This window comes from Heterodontus francisci, chromosome 11 (assembly GCF_036365525.1).
Source record: "Heterodontus francisci isolate sHetFra1 chromosome 11, sHetFra1.hap1, whole genome shotgun sequence".
In the NCBI taxonomy this organism is placed as follows: Eukaryota; Metazoa; Chordata; class Chondrichthyes; order Heterodontiformes; family Heterodontidae; genus Heterodontus; species Heterodontus francisci.
In genome coordinates, this window is record NC_090381.1 from 87,111,557 (window position 1) to 87,131,196 (window position 19,640).

At 42.5% G+C, this 19,640-nt stretch overlaps 1 protein-coding gene across 1 annotated transcript in view; it reads left to right on the plus strand.

Moving 5' to 3' along the window:
- The window catches only part of vwa5b2 (von Willebrand factor A domain containing 5B2), a 79,800-nt gene that overhangs the window by 27,685 nt on the left and 32,475 nt on the right, over positions 1 to 19,640 (plus strand). Inside the window, exons 5-9 of the mRNA XM_068041504.1 lie at positions 2,170 to 2,301; positions 5,343 to 5,467; positions 7,241 to 7,417; positions 12,253 to 12,363; positions 15,205 to 15,407. Coding sequence (XP_067897605.1) covers positions 2,170 to 2,301; positions 5,343 to 5,467; positions 7,241 to 7,417; positions 12,253 to 12,363; positions 15,205 to 15,407 — 748 coding nt within the window. The remainder of the gene's footprint in view (positions 1 to 2,169; positions 2,302 to 5,342; positions 5,468 to 7,240; positions 7,418 to 12,252; positions 12,364 to 15,204; positions 15,408 to 19,640) is intronic.

Here is a 19,640-nt window from a genome sequence, read left to right on the forward strand (position 1 = left end):
TACTTGGATTTTCAGAAGGCTATTGATAAAGTCCCCCACAGGAGGTTGGTTAGCAAAATTAAAGCACATGGGATAGGAGGTAATACACTGGCATGGATTAAGGATTGGTTAACGGGCAGAAAGCAGAGAGTAGGAACAAATGGATCATTCTCGCGTTAGCAGGCTGTGACTAGTAGGGTACCACAGGGACCAGTACTTGGGCCCAGCTGTTCACAATAAATATCAATGATTTGGATGTGGGGACCAAATGTAACATTTCCAAGTTCGCGGATGACACACAAATAGGTGGCAATGTGTATTGTGAGGAAGATGCATAGCGGCTTCAAGGGGATTTGGACAAACCTAGTGAGTGGGCAAGAACGTGGCAGATGGAATATAATGTGGAAAAATGAGAGGTTATCCACTTTGGTAGGAGGAATAGACGTGCAGAGTATTTCTTAAATGGTAAGAGATTAAAAAGTGTCGATGTACAAAGGGACCTGGGTGTTCTTGTCAATAAGTCACTGAAAGATAACATGCAGGTACAGCAAGCAATTAAGAAGGTATGTTAGCCTTTATCACAAGAGGATTTGAGTACAGGAGTAGTGAAGTCTTGCTTCAACTGTATAGAACCTTGGTTAGACTTCACCTGGAGTAGTGTGTGCAGTTTTGGTCCCCTTACCTTAGGAAGGATATTATTGCCGTAGAGGGAGTGCAACGAAGGTTCACCAGACTTGTTCCTAGGATGGCGGCACTGTCCTATGAAAAGAGATTGTTGAAGATGTTTCCCCCGGTTGAGGAGTCTAGAACCAGGGGACACAATTTGAAAATAAGGGGGAAGCCACTTAGGACAGAGATGAGGAAAAATTCTTTTACTCAGGATTGTGAATCTTTGGAAATCTCTACCCCAGAGGGCTGTGGAAGCTCAGTCATTGAGTACGTTAAACGCAGAGATCGACAGATTTCTAAATACCTATGACGTAAGGGGATATGAGGATAGTGTGGGGAAAAAGGCATTGAAGTGGATGATCAGCCATGATCGTATTGAATGGTGGGGCAGGCTCAATGGGCTGAATAGTCTACTCCTGCTCCTATGTTCCTATGCCTGCATGCAGGAAAACCTGGATATCAGTCAGACTTGGGCTAATAAACAGCAAGTATTATTCGCTGCACAGAAGTGCCAGGCAATTACCGTCTCCAGAAAAGAGAGTCTAACCACTTTCCTTTAATATTCAATTACTATCCTTGAATCTCCCACATCAACATTCTGGGGATCACCTATGACCAGAAACTTAACTGGACCAGTCACATAAATACTGTGGCTACAAGAGTAGATCATAGGCAGGGAATTCTGCAGTGAGTAACTCATCTCCTTACTCTCAAACGTGTCCACTGTCTACAAGGCATGTCTGGACTGTGATGGAATACTCTCCACTTGTCTGGATGGGTGCAGCTCCAACAACACTCTCAAGAAGCTCAACACCATCCAGGACAAAGAAGCCCACTTGATCGGCACCCCATCTACTACTTCAACGTTCACTGCCTCCAATGCCAGTGCACCCTGGTTGCTGTGTGACACATCTACAAGATGCACTGCAGCAACTCAGCAGGGCTTTGTTGACAGTACCTCCCAAACCAATGCCCTCTACTATTTAGAAGGACAAGAGCAACTCACTAATGAAAACGCCACCATTTTCAATTTTCCTTCCAAATCACACACCAACCTCACTTGGAAATATGTCAATGTTCTTTCATTGTTGCTGTGCCAAAATCCTGGAACTCCTTACCTAACAGCACTGTGGGTGTACCTCACCAGCATGTTCTCAAGGGCACTTAGGGATGGACAATTAATGTTGACTTCAACAGCGATACCCACAGCTTATGAATGGATTAAAAAAAAAAGTGTACATAGTTCATGTTCCATTCACTACTGTCTAAAAATGGCCAATGGGCTCTTATATATGACTTAGGATCTTAATTGGCATATGAAATGAATTTACTGCCTGACAGAGACAGACACTCTGACTACTCAGCTGTAGGCCTGGGAAATGATCGCAACAACGATGGTGGGAATGAGGTGGATGATCATTCCCCACCATTTTTGGGATACTACTACTCCATTTCCACCAGGTGGGTAGCCTCAAAATCTCCCCCCAGTTTCCTTAATTTTTAATTTCTCTTGTTTTGTAGGTGTGGAGAGTCCCACACATGCACTACGGGCTGGTGCGGATCCTATTGCCAGGTCTGCCTCAACTCTATACATCACATTGGCAGAGAAACACCAGTATGACAGGAACCTCAAAATCATTTTACATCTGAGTGGTAAGCTTCATACATACGAACATATGAACATTCATCTTTTGTTTTGTGTGATTGATAGGAATCACAGCTGTAATGCCCTTGTTATAATACCTGTGCACAATGCTGCATTCTGAATTTGAGAATGAGGGGATAATTTTAAGTTATTCTGCCTGACAGGATTGGGGTGGGCTCGGGTAGGACACCTGTTTTACAACCTGCTTTGCTTTACACCCTGCTCGATTTTATGCATAACATGGGGCAGGGTATAAAATGGGTGTCCAACCCAAACCCTTAATGAATCCAAGTTGGGTGGAGTTTTGCTGAATCCCATAATTCTGTCACTTTATCTCAAAAATAGGGCTCTTTTGAGTTGTGGCTTAACAAAGTCGCCATCCAAAATTCAGGATTCCCAGTATCACCAGACAATGGGCTGAATTAACGCCACAGAGGTGGAAAACAGGAGCCAGGTTTGTTTTCTGGTCAGAAACTCGCTTCTGTGGGGAGAGGTGGTAGATCTGATTAAAGTTAAGATTTTCAAGTGGGTGAGCCCTTAATTGGCATGGAGACAGGTTCCCTGTCCAATTAAGGGTGGCAGGTGAGCACTTAAAGCTAGAGGGCCAGTCAGAAGCCTTCCAGCTTCAGAAGAGCACCCGGCTGCAGTACAAGGTAAGTAACTGGGAGGGCACCTCAACAGAAAAAGCAGCCAGGCCACCACTGTGGAAGGGGTTTGGTTGGGCAGGGGGGCGATGGAAATCCCTCTACAGGGCAGCCTTTGGCTGTACCCACATCCAGGGAGGCAGGGAGAACCTCCCAGGAGCACTGGCACACCAGCTTGCCACTGGGTGCCTGCCTCCAGGTAGTTGATCTCCCCATGCTCCCTCCCATCCCCCCCCCCCCCCCCCCCCCCCCCATTGTGTCAGGAAACTGGAGGCCTACTGGAAAATCCCACTCGGCTTCTTAAACCCATCTTCAACAGGGCTCTTAACGAGCCTAATTGCCTGCCCACCTCATGGTGATGGGCCGCCTACCCAGGCCCTGAACTCGACTCCTCCAAGATGTCCGGTGCTAGGAACAGCATCCTGCAACTGACATGCTGCCGGTATTTTCAGGCCCCCCCTCCGCCTCTGTTCCCGCCTTTGGAGGGGCCCAAAAATTCAGCCCAATGTTTCACACTCTGGTTTGTGACTGGTTGACCCTTGGAAATAATTATGCAGAATCTACTGGGTGTCTTCCATGACTGGTGGACAGCATGTGGTACTTATGTTTTGTTTACCCCAAAAGTACTTTTTTAATTGCATTTTGCAATTTAATTTACTTTTTGTTTAGTTTTGATATGAATATAAGTCTGTTTGGCTGGGCCATTCCTGCCTGTCATTTGTGGTGGCTTGTCTTTAAGGGATAGAACTTAATGTATGTCCATGGGATGGGTCTTGGCCTACTACAAAATAGGATCCTTTTATGTTATACCCATGTAAGCCGAGATTTTCCAATCAGCATTATCTTAACACCAAGTTCTGTACCCCAGTGTTATACAGCGACGGACCCGTCCCCACCAGTACTGTACCCCAGTGTTATCCTACATTTATTCACATTTTATACCATACTTGCCTTAAAATCTGTCTGCCGCATCTCAGACTAGCAACATAACAGGCCAAAGTCTCCCTGAAAATAATCAGTCTACCTATCCCCTATCCAGGCAGCTTTGTGTCATCAGAAAATGTTTGACTATGACCTTGACCCTGTTTCATATCATTCACAAATATTGAGAATAGCAGAGGTCCCAGGCAGATCCCTGTGATGCACCAGTGGTTTATTTTTCCCAGGTGAAGCATCTTTCATTTACCTTCACCCTTAGTTTTCTGTTCTCTATTCATCTTGATAATTTGCCTCTATTTCATGGACCCTATCCTTTTCCTACCGGTTTCACATGAGTATCTTAGTTCAAGGTCTTTTGAAAATCCAAGTAAACTATATCTACTGGATTATCTTCATTCATTAACCTAGTTAACTCTTCAAACAATTCCGGTAGATTTACAAGGCTTAGTCTATTACCTCTAAAACTCATTCTGATTGCTCCCTGTCATGCCTGTGTTCTTTAGAGTTTCATAACTGTATTGGCTTTTTTCCCAGTTACTTTAATAAAGTTTGCCAGAAAAACAGTAACCCCTGTGCACTACCAGTACCGTACCCCAGTGTTATACAGGGACGGATCCGTCCCCACTAGTTCTGTACCCCAGTGTTATACAGCGACGGACCCGTCCCCACCAGTACTGTACCCCAGTGTTATACAGGGACAGACCCGGCCCCCCCAGTACTGTACTCCAGTGTCACACAGCGACGGACCTGTGCAAAGTAAATTGGAAAATAATTGTACTAATGTGGGAAAAATAATTTGGGGCATCAGATTTTCACCAGGGCTGCTGGGGTCAATTGTAATATGCCAATTGTTGCTAATTCAGTCACAATCTAAGATCCAATCTGGCCTATATGAATAACTCAGTCTCACACCAGGTGGAGCATTTACCCACTGAGTCATCAGAGGAGCTAAATACATTTTTTCTGCTAATTTGTATTACATTATACTTCCAGGTGTAACCCTGCTTTCATGTCATGGAAAGGGAAAGAGAATAAAGGGGAATTAGTCAAAATCTTGAATTTAATATGAGAACTTCTGGACGAAAGCTGCTTTAGTTAATTTTTCTAGTGCTGTCTTATTTTAAATAAATACCATACCTATTATATCTAATATTTTATATTAAAAGGATGTGTCATTAGAGAGGTTCTTACATTGGGCAACATTCTGTTTGTTATTTGAGTGGGTCCAACTTTCTTAGGCTCAACTGTCCAATGCGTAGTACCTTTAGAATAAATATTCCACATTAGTGGATAAATGTAGATGTAACAGGTAACTTTGAATTTTCTGGTGAGTATGATGTCTCAGAATTTGACATTCCTATGGAAGGGGGATCAAACATGAAATACTCTGAAAATGTAAGATGCAAGATAGAATTTTTTTCAAGGCACTGTAAGTTTACACATTTTGTACTTTTCTGTCCTACAAGAGCCTCATGTTCCACACATTCTACTGGAGGAAGGTAGCATGAGTTTTGAGGAGTATGAACGACACATTAAAAGTAGGCGGGACTTCAGCAAAGCAATGAAGAAAGACTATAACACAGATAAAAAGGTAAAAACCAGCCTTTCAAAATAACATGTAGAAATATAATGAGGGAGCATTGCTTTTTTAACTACAAGGAGATATACTTGCTGCAGGTTAATTTTCTGGAACCCATAAAGAACAGTTTTTTCTTGAAAAAATATTGTCTCCTCGGTTACAAAGGCAGCAAATTCACAAAGCACCAGACCTTATATCTGCCCTGTTAATGCTTAAGTAAAGAAACATAATCCTTTGACAGAGAAAAATTAAGCAGGCATGAGTAGAAATACAGTGATAGCTTAATGCTGCTAATTGTATCGTCACAACTGCCCTTGTATGCAGGACATTTTCCTGGTTAGGTCCCCAGCTAATGGATGAAATAGTGAAATAGAAGAGCAGAATAAATTCTGTGCTGCCATGACTATTAACTTACTGTTTGTCCTAACTGTAGCCAAGTATTAATACTGAAATGCAGAGTAAATAGTTCAAATGAAGCAATGCGTGAACAATATTTGTTAACCCGGGTATAGCATGTAAATATGCAAGAAATTATAGAAGATTAGGAGATACCAAAGACTTTCATCCCCATTATAACAAAGCATCCTTTTGTCCTAATCTCTGTGACACAACTTACATATTAATGGTCCATAGTCATTTAGCAGCTTCAAAATGTACCAATAGTGCTCCATTGACAAAAGAGAGTAAGTTGATTGGCCATCCCAAATTCATATATGGAATGTGGTTCTGAAGGAAAGTTAATGCCATTCACTTAACTTTATCGTATGCTATCTGCCTAGTCTCAGAGGAAGTGTGAAATACATTTGCAGCTTGCACCAAAAACACTTCATTAACCAATCACTCAGCAAACAGGTAATTTGCTATTCTTCCTAAATACACCATGTGCTACTCCCCAGGTAATTTATTTGGTACTTAATCATACAGAGGTTGTAATATGCTTTTTATACACATTCTCAGGCCAATATCAAGACCTTAGACTATGAATGCAATGGAGCTTAGCCAAAGAGCTTCTGTTACACGTAGTGTGGAAAAGAAGAAAGTTGATTAAAGGCAAGAAGAAGCAGTCAGTATAGAGGAAAAGTAAGAAAACAGGCAACAGCACCTTGCATTTATATAGAATTTTAAAATAAAGAAACAACTAACGTGCTCCACAAATAAATGTAAGGAAACAAAGGCAGAGTTTTAGAGGGAAGAAATGATTTTCAGACAGGTTTTTAAAGATGTAGAGAGTGGTAGTCAGATGCAGAGTCTTAGAGAGTAGAGCCAAAGTGACTGACGGTAGTGACGCCAAAGGAGGGAATGGATGGGTCTGGGGGGGGGTGGGGCACTGGTGGTGGTTGCAGAGCAGCCTACAATCAGAGGAATGGCATGTTCAGGAGGAGATAATGGCGTTAGGCAAGAGCTGTGAAATAGATTGAGGTAAGGTCATGGGAGGATTTATGGATGAGGACAAAGAATTTAAATATAATGGAGTAGTAATTCATCTTATCTCAATATTCCTCACTCAACCAATGCTGTTAAAAGAATAAATGATCAATAATTTTATTGCTGTTTTGTGGGAGGTTGCTAGTGTTGAATGTGTTTTCGACATAATACCACTGCACTTCAATAGTAGTTCATTGTATGGTGTGCTTTGATGTGCCTTGACATGACAAATCAATAAATAAATTCAAGTCCTACTAACATTCTATGAATCTGACTATAATCTTGTTATGTTATAAACATGTAAAAATAATACTGTAATTATCAAAGATATCAATGACAATGAGCGCCTTCTTCTTGCAGGTTGATTTTGTGCGTAAGCGCTTTCATAAAGACATCACATTTAATCCTGTGCTGATGTTGAACTTCTGCCCTGATCTCCATGGAATCCCAACAGATTTTAGAAATGTGACCAGAGAAATTATATTCCTTATCGACAGAAGTGGCAGCATGAGTGGCATTAACATAGAGAAAATAAAAGTGGGTTACTTAGAAATATACGTGAATTTTGAATAAGTCAAATGAGATATTTCTTTTTTTAATGGCCCAGATTTTGTGACATTCTCTGTCATTACTTCATTGAAACTGACTGCAACTTCTGGAGTCTACACATGCGCAGTTAAATGTGGAAATCCAGGAGTTGCTGTCAGTGATTCTACACTTTTTTCTATAGGGTACATTGCTGAAGTCGCCACAATTGCAACCATTAGAAATCACTGAACTGACGAGAACTTCCACTTTCATGTCATTAGTCTCACTGTAAAAACCCTTGAAACTGTTACACCCTGTTTAATGAGGTGTAACTGGGTTTTTAATGGCGCACTAAGTTCATAATTACAGATGAACAATCTCTTTGGCCCTGAAAAACTAATTTTATATTTGTGGAATGTCAAATTTATTCATTATGATAAAAAATTCCACACTTTTATAATAATCTTTGTGGAGTTTGTTTATATTTCAGCTACTAGCTTAATTCCAATTTTTATTTTGCTCTCTGTAAAATGATCTTAAAAAGTGAAAGATGATCAATTTCTGATTTGCTGTCTGTGAGAATTTTTTTATGTGATTGGATACTTACCCTGCTTGATGACATCAGTGTTGCTGGACAGTTGGAGGTCCCTTAGACATGGCACCAGATTTTTTTAAATGTTGGGAAAAGTGAAATCTACGCCACGGAGATTGCCATTGCTTCAACACTGACTGCAAAATCTGGGCCAATGTATTTATTAACACTTCATTAAAATACGTATACAGTATCTGTTGGAAGCGCTTTTTCATAGATGTCAGTTTTTTTGTTTATTATTGGTATAAGTCATTTCTTGTTTTTATAAATCCATTGTCAGGATAGGGGCATCATTGGCAAGACTTTCATTTCTTGCCTAACCCTAGTTGCCCTGTGACGATGGTGGTGGGCCAATTGAATGGCTTGCCATGTCTCTTCAGAGGAAAGTTAAGAGTTGCTGTGGGACTGGAGTCACATATAGCCCAGGGCTGAAATTTATACTCATCAAAATGACAATACTGTGGAATAAGCTCAAATTGAGCTCAAATGCCACCATTTTTTTATTATCCAAAATGTAATGTGTCTCTGATGCTGGTGCTGGTATAATGGTGCTTCCCTTCCTAACAGTCTAAGCGTATTGTGTTCTACCACCTAATCTCTTTCTTAGACTGTTTTGTACCTTTCCTGTGTCTTTTCACACACCCTAACAATTTTTCAAATTTTTTTGGCCTTTCTTTATGTTTGCATTATCTCACTGATGCTCTTTCATATTACCCAACTGTAGCAAGTGCAGAGAATTTTATCTTGTATGGCTCAGGGAAATACGTGTTACATAGGAACATAGGAAGATAGGAACAGGAGTAGGCCATTCAGCCCCTCGAGCCTGTCCTGCCATTCAATGAGATCATGGCTGATCCGCGGCCTAACTCCATATACCTGCCTTTGGCCCATATCCCTTAATATCTTTGCTTAATAGAAATCTATCTATCTAAGATTTAAAATTAACAACTGTTCTAGCTTCAACTGCTGTTTGTGGGAGAGAGTTCCAAACCTTTACCACCCTTTGCATGAAGAAGTGCTTCCTAACATCTCTCCTGAACGGTCTGGTCCTAATTTTTAGAATATACCCCCTAGTTTTAGAATCTCCAACCGGTGGAAATAGTTTATCTTTATCTAGCCTGTCTTTTCCTGTTAATATCTTGAAGACTTCAATCAGATCACCCCTTAACCTTCTAAATTCTAGCGAAAATGGGCCTAATTTGTGTAATCTCTCCCTGTAACTTAACCCCTGTAGTCCAGGTATCATTCTTGTAAACCTACGTTGCATTCCCTCCAAGGCCAATATATCCTTCCTAAGGTGTGGTGCCCAGAACTGCTCACAGTACTCAAGTGAGGTCTAACCAGGGAAGTCTCTTTGGACATCCACTGTACTTAACCTCTTCCCATTTAGAAAGTACACTGCTCTGTCCTTTTTTGGTCCAAGATGGATAACCTCACGCTTGCCCGCATTGAAATCCATCTGCAACAGTTTTGTCCACTCACCTAGTCTGTCAATATCTCTTTGCAATTTTATACTATCATCTAGACTGTCTACAATGCCGCCTAACTTTGTATCATCAGCAAATTTGGATATATGACCTACTATGCCATCCTCCAAGTCGTTAATGAATAATGTGAATAATTGAGGCCCCAACACAGGATCTGAGCTAGTTAAATCCTGTCAATTGGAGTACTTATCCATTATCCCCACTCTCTGCCACCTACCACTCAACCAACTTTCTAACCATGTCAATAATTTGCCCACAACTCCATGGGCTTCTGCCTTAGTTAACAGTCCCTTATGTGGGACTTTATCAAATGCCTTCTAGAAGTCCATATAAATAACATCCATAGACACTCCCCTGTCCACGACCTTAGTCACCTCTTCAAAAAATTCAGTGAGATTTGTCTGACCTTCCCGTCATGAATCCATGCTGGCTGTCCCTGATTAACTGAAATTTTTCTAGGTGTTCAGTCACCCTATCCTTGATTATAGATTCCAACAACTTTCCCATCACAGATGTCAGGCTAACTGGTCTGTAATTTCCTTGGTTGCCCCTTTCACCCTTCTTAAAATGTGCAACTTTCCAATCCAGAGGGACCACTCCTGAATCTAGGGAACTCTGAAAGACTATAGTTAGGGCATCTACAATGTGCTCCCCTACTTCCTTTAATACCCTCAGATGGAAACTGTCAGGTCCTGGGGATTTCTCACTCTTTAGTTCCATTAATTTCTTTTTAAGCTGTTCAGCTAACAGGAATTGTGCAGCTGACAGTTAGGTAGGTTGCTGTGCAGAAATAGGTGATGGTGTTTTTTTGCCAAGCTGTGGGAAAGATGGAGGAGGAGCTGTTCATGTCAAGAGTAGATGGAGGTGATTATGAAAAGGTGCAGTAAATGAATGACTGCCAAGCAGCATTTGTAACTGATAGATGTGCTGTCCAGTTGAATCCTCAGCTTCCTGAACAACATTCCATTGGTGATGTCTTGGACAGATATTGGTCACGGGCTCATATTTACTGGAAACTGGATCAAAACTGCTGAACCATCCCTTTGAGCTGAAGCCATGATCTCACACTATGAAGAAAATAATGTGATAAGGCTATGTCAAGGCAGCAATGGCCAGAGAACATAATAGTGAATAAAATGCACATAAAATAAAAGATAACTGGGAGGGAAATGTATAATGGGAACAATGGTTTTCATAACATCTTGTAAACCATAAAAGTGAAGCTCAGGGATATCCAAATTCTGAAATTATATTACAGCTTTGAATCCCCTACTAAATCTATCCATTTTATATACATAAAATATAAGCTTAATTTTAAAAACTGTTCTTCTCCCATTATAACAGCATTTCCCTTGTTCCAGTTGCTATCACCATTATACATTGGGCATGGTTGAGGGAAAAACAAAGTCTTACTCTTGAACTGAAGCCTAATTGGGAATCTTTCCAATTATGTTTCCATTTCCGTCACAGCATGGAACAGCCCAAAACAACATCACAAATGGCATCCACTGTGTCCTTGATCGTGGTGCACTTTCCCTCCTCATTCCCTTTGATCTTTTCATAGCCTTTGGCACTGTTCAGCTACACCGTCCTCCTCCAGTGCCTCTTCTCTGTTATCCAGCTCAGTGGGACTGCTCTCAGTTGGTTCCATTCTTATGCAATCCATCATAACTAGAGCATCTTCAGCAATGGCTTCTCTTCCCATCCTCTTACATAACCTTTGTAGTCCCTGCAGGTTCTTTCCTTTGTCTCCTCCTCTTCATCTATATGCTGCCCTTTGACGACACCCAGCTATACCTCACCACCAATTTTCTCATCTCCACTGCTTCTATATTATCAGACTGCCTGTCTGAGATCTTGGGGAGTTTTAAACCCCAAGAATGGGTGGGTTGGGGGCAAGTGGGATGTAAAAATCTAAAAATTCTCAAGCCAGACTCTGGCCCCCCTCTAACTCGCCAACTTCCAGTTTTAATGGAGATGGGTGGCCAATTTGCTCTCAGGAGGCAGGTAGGTCATTAAAATATTTTAAGAAGCCTCTGTTCCTCCATCCTAATTGCAATTATTTTATCTCATGGAGGCTGGATTTCTTGGGGCTCGGAAATCTCAGCAGCTAAAAGGGGGCTAGAAGGCAAGAAGAGGCAAGAATGCATTTATAGCACTGCTTGTGGGACAGGGGGAGCAGGCATGTTTCCCTCAGCCCCCAAGCTAACCTCTGCCATTAGACTCCGCAATGTCCAACACCCCCCACACCACCATCTCTAACTTATTCCCTGATCTCCAACATCCATTTGCTGCAATCTCTGTCTTCCAGCCTCCACGATTCCCGACCTCTGCCCTCCCTGTAATCTTTGACCTTCATCCCTGTCATCTCTGACATCTTACCTGCTGCTCCCATCCCCATTTTCCCCAGGTGGGAAGAGGACACAAAGTGGTTGCTGCTAGGGGAAGGTCAGGTAGCCCTTGGCCACCCACCAGCTTGCAGGTAAATTGTGGGAGCAAAGTATTGACACGGTCTCACAGGAGGTAAAAGGGGAGAGTCTGGGGTAGAGGAGGCCATGATTTTCATTGTGGGGCCTAGAGGAGCATTCCTGCTCAACCAGTCATCAGGTTGAGATTTTGTCAGCAGAATGTATAAATCCTTTTTTTTTATCAACTGAGTCCATCATGACAGCTTATCCACTAAATGTACCACATGTATAAAAGTGATCATTTTAGTAGCACAGGTTTCAATCTTACTGCTTTCCCTTTTCTTCCTTCATTTCCAGGAAGCCATGGTAGTTGCTATTAAAAGTTTACCACCTGAAACGTTACTGAACATAATTGGCTTTGGCTCGAATGTGAGGACTCTCTTCTCTTCCAGTCGAATGTGTAGTGATGTAAGTTCTCGCTGCTGTAGGAATTACCAGATGGGAGTATGGAAGGGATATTGGTACCTTTGATATCCTTTATTTCTTTGTCAGTGACAAATGGGCAATTAGCAGCACATTTCCTTAAACCTTCTGATAAAACAAATTACTTGCTCCCTCAGTTTCCTTTTTATCTTAGGTTGACAGAGGGCTGGATTTTATGTAGGAGGCGGGGCTCCTAGCACTGGGCTGTAAAGGCAGGGGGAACTCCGCCTCAGCCTTTTTGTGCCCCCCGGAGTGATCCTCCGTTGTTTTTATGGCTAAATGTCCCACGCTGGGATCGCCCTCCCTTTTAAAAACTCTGGGGATCCTGCCTCCGAGAGTTGCTGGCCAATCACTAGCGGTGGCCACTGCCGGTACTGCAGAGGTCTTGGACCCAGGCCCAGTGCTGGACCTTAGGTAAGTGAGGTAAGGTCACTGGGACCAGTCCGGCAGGCCCCGGGAGGGGTGGGGGTGAAAGGGTGGGTTTGAAGTCTAGGGGGAGGGGGGTCCATGGAGCTGGAGGTTTTGCCGGCGGAGTCCTTTGTGGGTTACAGATTGCCCACGAAGGAGGGACCATCCCCCAAGCCCACAGGGGGGGCGCCTAATGTTGCAAGGAGCCCTCACTGCGTGGCGGAGGCACCCCCGCCATTAATTGGATTCCAGCTGCGACAGGAAAAGGCCCTTAAATGGCTGTTAATAGGCCACTTAAAGGCCTCAATTGGTCTTTGGGCAGGAAGGCTGTTGTTGGCCTATCCTGCCCCCAGCAAAATCTCTTGGTGACGGGCCCACTGCCCCTGCCACCTGTCGCGAATCTATGGGCACCCCCCCACCCCTGCCTCTGGGGGGCTCATAGAATCCAGCCCACAATGTGCATTAGGAACCATACTTTCTCACCAAAGTTGTTGGATATATACTGCAAAATTTCTGTTTCCTGCTGAACGATAGCCCCATATTTGTTTCTATGTGGAGATGAATATAATATTTCCCATATATCGGTGAACCCTACCTTTCTGGCTTTTGATAAATGTGGAAGATAAATTATTGAAGAAAAAGAATACATATCTATTGTGAACCCAGTGCTGGATCATAGTGGTTTGCTTACATCGGAACGTTTTTAATTGCAAGCCAAAACATTTTGATGGCAATGTGATGTTGCTATTCAGAAAATCTATAAATTAACAATGCTCTAATAAAATTATAGGAACATAGAGCTTTAAAATGTGTAATTTCAAAAAGGAACACCATTCTAACAACAGTAGACATAAAACAAAAGATAACAGAGCTGCAGAGCTGGGCTGAGAGATGGCAAATGGAGTTTAATGCGGAGAAGTGTGAGGTGATTCACTTTGGAAGGAGTAACAGCAATGCAGAGTACTGGGCTAATGGGAAGATTCTTGGTAGTGTAGATGAGCAGAGAGATCTTGGTGTCCAGGTACATAAATCCCTGAAAGTTGCTACCCAGGTTAATAGGGCTGTTAAGAAGGCATATGGTGTGTTAGCTTTTATTAGTAGGGGGATCGAGTTTCGGAGCCACGAGGTCATGACGCAGCTGTACAAAACTCTGGTGAGGAGGCACCTTGAGTATTGCGTGCAGTTCTGGTCACCGCATTATAGGAAGGATGTGGAAGTTTTGGAAAGGGTGCAGAGGAGATTTACTAGGATGTTGCCTGGTATGGAGGGAAGGTCTTACGAGGAAAGGCTGAGGGACTTGGGGTTGTTTTCGTTAGAGAGAAGGAGGAGGAGAGGTGACTTAATAGAGACATACAAGATAATCAGAGGGTTAGATAGGGTGGATAGTGAGAGACTTTTTCCTCGGATGATGATGGCAAACACGAGGGGACATCGCTTTAAGTTGAGGGGTGAAAGATATAGGACAGATGTCAGAGGTAGTTTCTTTACGCAGAGAGTAGTAGGGGCGTGGAACGCCCTGCCTGCAACAGTAGTAGACTCGCCAACTTTAAGGGCATTTAAGTGGTCATTGGATAGACATATGGATGAAAATGGAATAGTGTAGGTCAGATGATCGGCGCACCATCGAGGGCCGAAGGGCCTGTACTGCGCTGTAATGTTCTAACCTAATCTAAAAACAGGTATACACCTGCTAACTGACCTCATGTATTTCCAGAATTTTCTATTTTGTTAACAGCTATTAATTATAGAGAATAATTGGCATTCTCCTGTTTTTCATTAAAAGAATACTTTCACCATCTGAATATTACCCAGTGGCAAATTTTAATGCTTTATTTATCTCATACTGGAAAACAACTGGACAAAAGCCACAGCTTAACTTGACAAGTGGTAAAACAGCATGGTCACATCTCCAAATATTCCCCTTAATATGCTTGCAAAGGAACTTTGCAGTTTTTTCCTTGGTCCATAATTGAAAAGAAATCCAACTCTTTCTTTAAACATTTGCAGTTTAGTTTGGAATAGCAAACCTTTTGAGATTTCCAAAAATTTTCTTGTCAAAAACCATTTTTGCAACTTTTGGTCCAGTTGCCTGAGAGGATAAGGAGCAGTCTGAGCTTTCTATCTCAGTAGCTGACTATTTCCCTCAATGGCCAGCCAAAATGAGCCATTATTTCAGATATACAGAACAAAGCTGGTTTTCCAATTTCCCCTTCCTGTCAGAAGACTTGGTTGTCATTTGATGCGCCACCTGTGCCTTTGAGACTAATCTTATTGAGCAGTACCCATGACCTCCTGACGTGGAATCAAATATCTAAGCATTTTTAAATTACTAGGTCACATGTTTATAAAATTCCTTCTCTATAAGCTTACCTGCAGTTTCTGGAATCTCTGGTTAACAACTTCTTTGCTTGTTTAAAGGAGACCTTATCTTTGGCTTGTGAGTATGTTCAGAGGATGAGGGCTGACATGGGTGGCACTAATATTCTTGGCGCTTTATCCTGGATTTTCAAGCAACCGGTGCATCGTGGGTATCCTCGGCAGCTCTTTATTTTGACTGATGCTTCGGTGAGCCATGCTGGGAAGATTATAGAACTGGTACGAAAAAATGCAAGCTCTGCAAGGTACTGTTGTTGTATTTCTTTTGTGTGTAGGTTACATTAGATGAAATATTAAACGACTTTGTGATCCCAACCTTTATTGCAAAAGGGATCTCCATCTCTGTTGAATTCCTTCTCCATTTCTATTAATCACTTCTTGAACATATGTAAAACCTTTGCTTCTGTGCAGCGATAACAACTAAATGAGTAAATGCTTTCTTTCTCCTATAAACTCTGAAGAGATCCTTAGCAGGAAGACTGAAGGGAGAAATAATACAACTGGGCTATAGTCTACCTCTAAAGGACTAAAGACACTGCTACCAATGATTCAGAATGCTAATTCTACAATGATGTCCTCACTATATGATTTAATCATGTTTGCTCCAGTGTTTTTTTTTCTATTTTAAAAAGTTTTATTTTTATTCTTGATTAAAAAAGCTGCACAGTTTAAGGTCTTAGTTTCCTTCTTACAGAGTCTGATCCTTTGGATAAGGGCTTCTCAATGACCTTGCTGTTTTTTAAACATTTTTGTCTCCTTTGTTATGTGCTGAGTGAAGTAATTTCCTCACACACATAATTTACCACGTTCAGCAGAAAACAATAACCGAAATCTCCTTAAATTAAAAATTTATCACCCATCCATGGGTCAGAAGCTGTCATTCATTTAAGTAAATGATTATACATTTTTATAGGATACATATTATGCCAGCATTGGAGGTGAAGCACATTGTCGGCATGGTGATATCCTGGAGATTATCGTGTATTTGAGTGCATGTTAGTGAAGGTCTTTTAGTATTCCTTTAAAATTGCATTTTGATCTTGCTCAAAAACACATGTAGCTCACGTTCAAGTTCTTACAATTGCCACCATGGCACAATGCCAATTTTCTACGAATTCTCACTTGTGAGGATTGTAATAACATTTCTAGTGCCTCAGTTAAAGGGTGGAATGTTAACCTCAGTAAAGGGTGAGTTTTGGTCGGGTGGCGGGGGGATGGGTTGAAGTCTGAAAAATATGTTTCGCAACCCTAATGCCCCTCCACCCTGCCCATTTCCTGCTTTAACTGGAAGGTGGGCAGGCAGCTAACCCACTCCAAGGAGACATGTTGGAACTTTAAATATGATAATGAGGCTGTGAGCCCCATTGACATTCAACTTTTCAACTTTAACTCGGATTGGCCAGGCTTCCCAAGCATTGGGTAACTTGGCAGCTTCAAGAAGGTGAGGGCTTTGTGGAATCAGGAGGTAGGTACATCACACCGACCTCCTGGATCCAGGTGCCTGCCTGAGAAGCCTCCACGATCTTCACCCCGAGGCCTCCAATACCACCAATAGGCCTCCAACCTCCCACCCCATCACCAGGCCCCCGATCTCTCCCAGCAACCTGAGGCCTCTGATCTCCCAACCTATCACTAGGCCCCCAATTATTTACCCCCTTTCCCCACCCCAAGGTTTCCGATCCAACCCCTCATCCCCAGCCTCCAAAGTCTAATCCCTCACCCCCTTCGAGGCCTCTGACCTCCCCCCACCCACCTGAGGCCACTGACATCCTTCCAGGGATTGGCAGCTCACTTGATTGACCCCACCCCACCGATCAACCCCCCCCCCCCCCTCCAATCAATTCCCCCCACCTATTGACCACTCCTCCCCACTCCCTGTCGGTCAGGTTGGTAAAAGTTCCCCCCCAAGTCTTTCCGCCAGATGGGAGATGCTGGCCTGAACATCGTACTGCTGTTCTTACTGTCCTGCTCCATTCCTGTCTGCCGCCTGTTATCTGTGGTGGAGCTGCTGCATTTCCTGTACTCCCCCTCCCACCCTGTCCTGTCCCCCACCTGTGAGTACTTGCACTTATTGGGATTATAAAAGTGAGGATGGGCCTTTGACAATGGCTCGGGCTTCTCCCCAGGAGCATCAGCAAGTGATCATCTGCCTGAAGCTCGCCCATATTTAATATCTCGACATTCAAACAATATGACAAATTAATATTCAAGTGGTTTCAATAACCTTTGGTGGAGCACTAGCCTCCTATTTAAGAGATTAAGAATTTAGGTCTCTGCTTGGGCTGTTGAATTTGCCTTTCCCTTTTGTTTGTGATTCAGTAATTCTTAATCAAATCTTTCACTGGAGTACCCCATAGTGATGGGGTGTCACATTTTTGGGAAGAACAAATGACAAGCCCAAAAGTAAAAACAGAAAATGCTGGAAATATTCAGCAGCTCTGGCAACATCTGTGGAGAAAGAAAGTTGACGCTTCAGGTCGATGATCTTTCATCAGAATTGGAAAAAGTTATAGATGTAGCAGGTTTTAAGCCAGTACAGAGGCAGGAAAAAGGGGGCGGGGGGGAGTGTAGGTGAGGAAAGAAGAAAAGGGAAGGTCTGTAATGGCGTGGAGGGCAGGAGTGATTTAAATGGCCAAAGGGATGATGGTGCAAGGCAAAAGGAGATGGGAATGGGACAAGTAAAGAAACAAAAGATGGGTCTAGAGGAGATGGAAGTGGTAGTAGCAGAATCATTACCAACAACTGCTGTCCGAAAAAATTAAGGCAGAGATTATGATCTGAAAGTGTTGAACTCAATGTTGAGTCGGGAAGGCTGTAAAGTGCCTAATCAAAAGGTGAGGTGCTGCTCCTTGAGCTTCATTGGAACAGCGTAGGAGGCGGAGGACATGACGTCAGAGTGGGAGTGGGGCAGAGAATTAAAATGACAGGCAACCAGAAGCTCGGGGCCATGCTTGGAGACTGAATGGAGGTGTTCCTCAAAGCAGTCACCCATGCTGCGTTTGGTCTCCCCAGTGTAGAGGTGACCGCATTGTGAGCAGCGAATACAGTATACTAAATTGAAAGACTTACAAGTAAATTGCTGTTTTACCTGGAAGGAGTGTTTGAGGGCCTTGGATGATGGGAAGGGAGGAGATAAAAGGGCAGGTGTTGCATATTGTGTGCTTGCATGGGAAGGTGTTATGGGAAGGGGATAGGGTTTTGGCGTGATTGAGGAATGGACCAAGGTGTCATGAAGGGAACGGTTCCTTTGGAATGCAGAAAGGGGAGGGAAGAGGAAGATATGTTTGGTTGTGGCAGCACGCTGAAGGTGCCAGAAATGATGGAGGATGATGCATTGAATGTTGAGGCTGGTGTGGTGTAAGGTAAGGACAAGGGAAACGCTATTGTGGTTCTGGAAAGGAGGGGAAGGGGTGAGAGCAGGTGCATGAATGGAATGGGTATGGTTGAAGGCCCTGTCGACCACAGTGAATGGGAATCCTCGGTTGAGGAAAAAGGTATCAGAAGTATGGGTATAAAAGATGGCATCATTAGAACAGATATAACGAAGATGGAGAAACTGGGAGAATGGAATAGAATCGTTACAGGAAGTGGTGTGGCAGGAAATGTAGTCAAGGTTGCTGTGGGAGTCGGTGGACTTATAGTAGATATTGGTCCTCAGAAATGGAGATAAAGAAGAATTGGAGGTGGACTCAAGACCTGTTGCCCTCTAGTCCTTGCAAAATATGCACACATTTTGAAGTCTGTACAAGTCATTTGTTTCTTAAAAGGTCCAACAGCTAGGCCATTTTGAATGAATTATGCAAAGAAAATGAAACAAAGTAATGTAATTGAGGGTTCCTCTTAAAAACTTCTAGCTTCTCCTTATAATATGATTTTCACAAGCTCACCTCATTCCTTTAATTAAAGCACTGCTGCATCAAAGAATTTATTTCATACTATGTATTACATGTGTTCAATTGGATTTGTGCAATGATGATTGGTGGTTTTGTCAAAAATAAATTGTTTTACGACAGCTGGCTATATAACTAAAAAGCTTGAGAGCAAATTGCTGTCCTTAATTCTATCACATTAAAGGGGAAAAAAGCACAGATTGAAAAGATTACAAAAAGCAAAGTTTTGTCGTTGAGGAAGTATAAACCTTTGCTTCAAAATTACCAAGCATTCATTTAAAATCCAAACCTCTCTTATTGTGTGGCGCTGAAGTATTTTAATATAGTTTGCCTGCCCTTTCATGGCAGTGATCCAAGCTGTTCAATTTGATTCATAGTTGCTACATCCAATTAGTGTTTCGTACTATTGGTTCACAATGCTCCTTTCATTAATTGGTTATGAGGGAGAAAGTGTTGGGAAGGTCAACAAGAGCTCACCAAATGCCTTTAACTGTGAACCAAGCAAAATCGTGTCACTTGGATATTTATTAAGTTGGGTTCCAATGGTCATCCATTTGGCTGCTGGTTCCAAGGAAAACGTTATTAGCA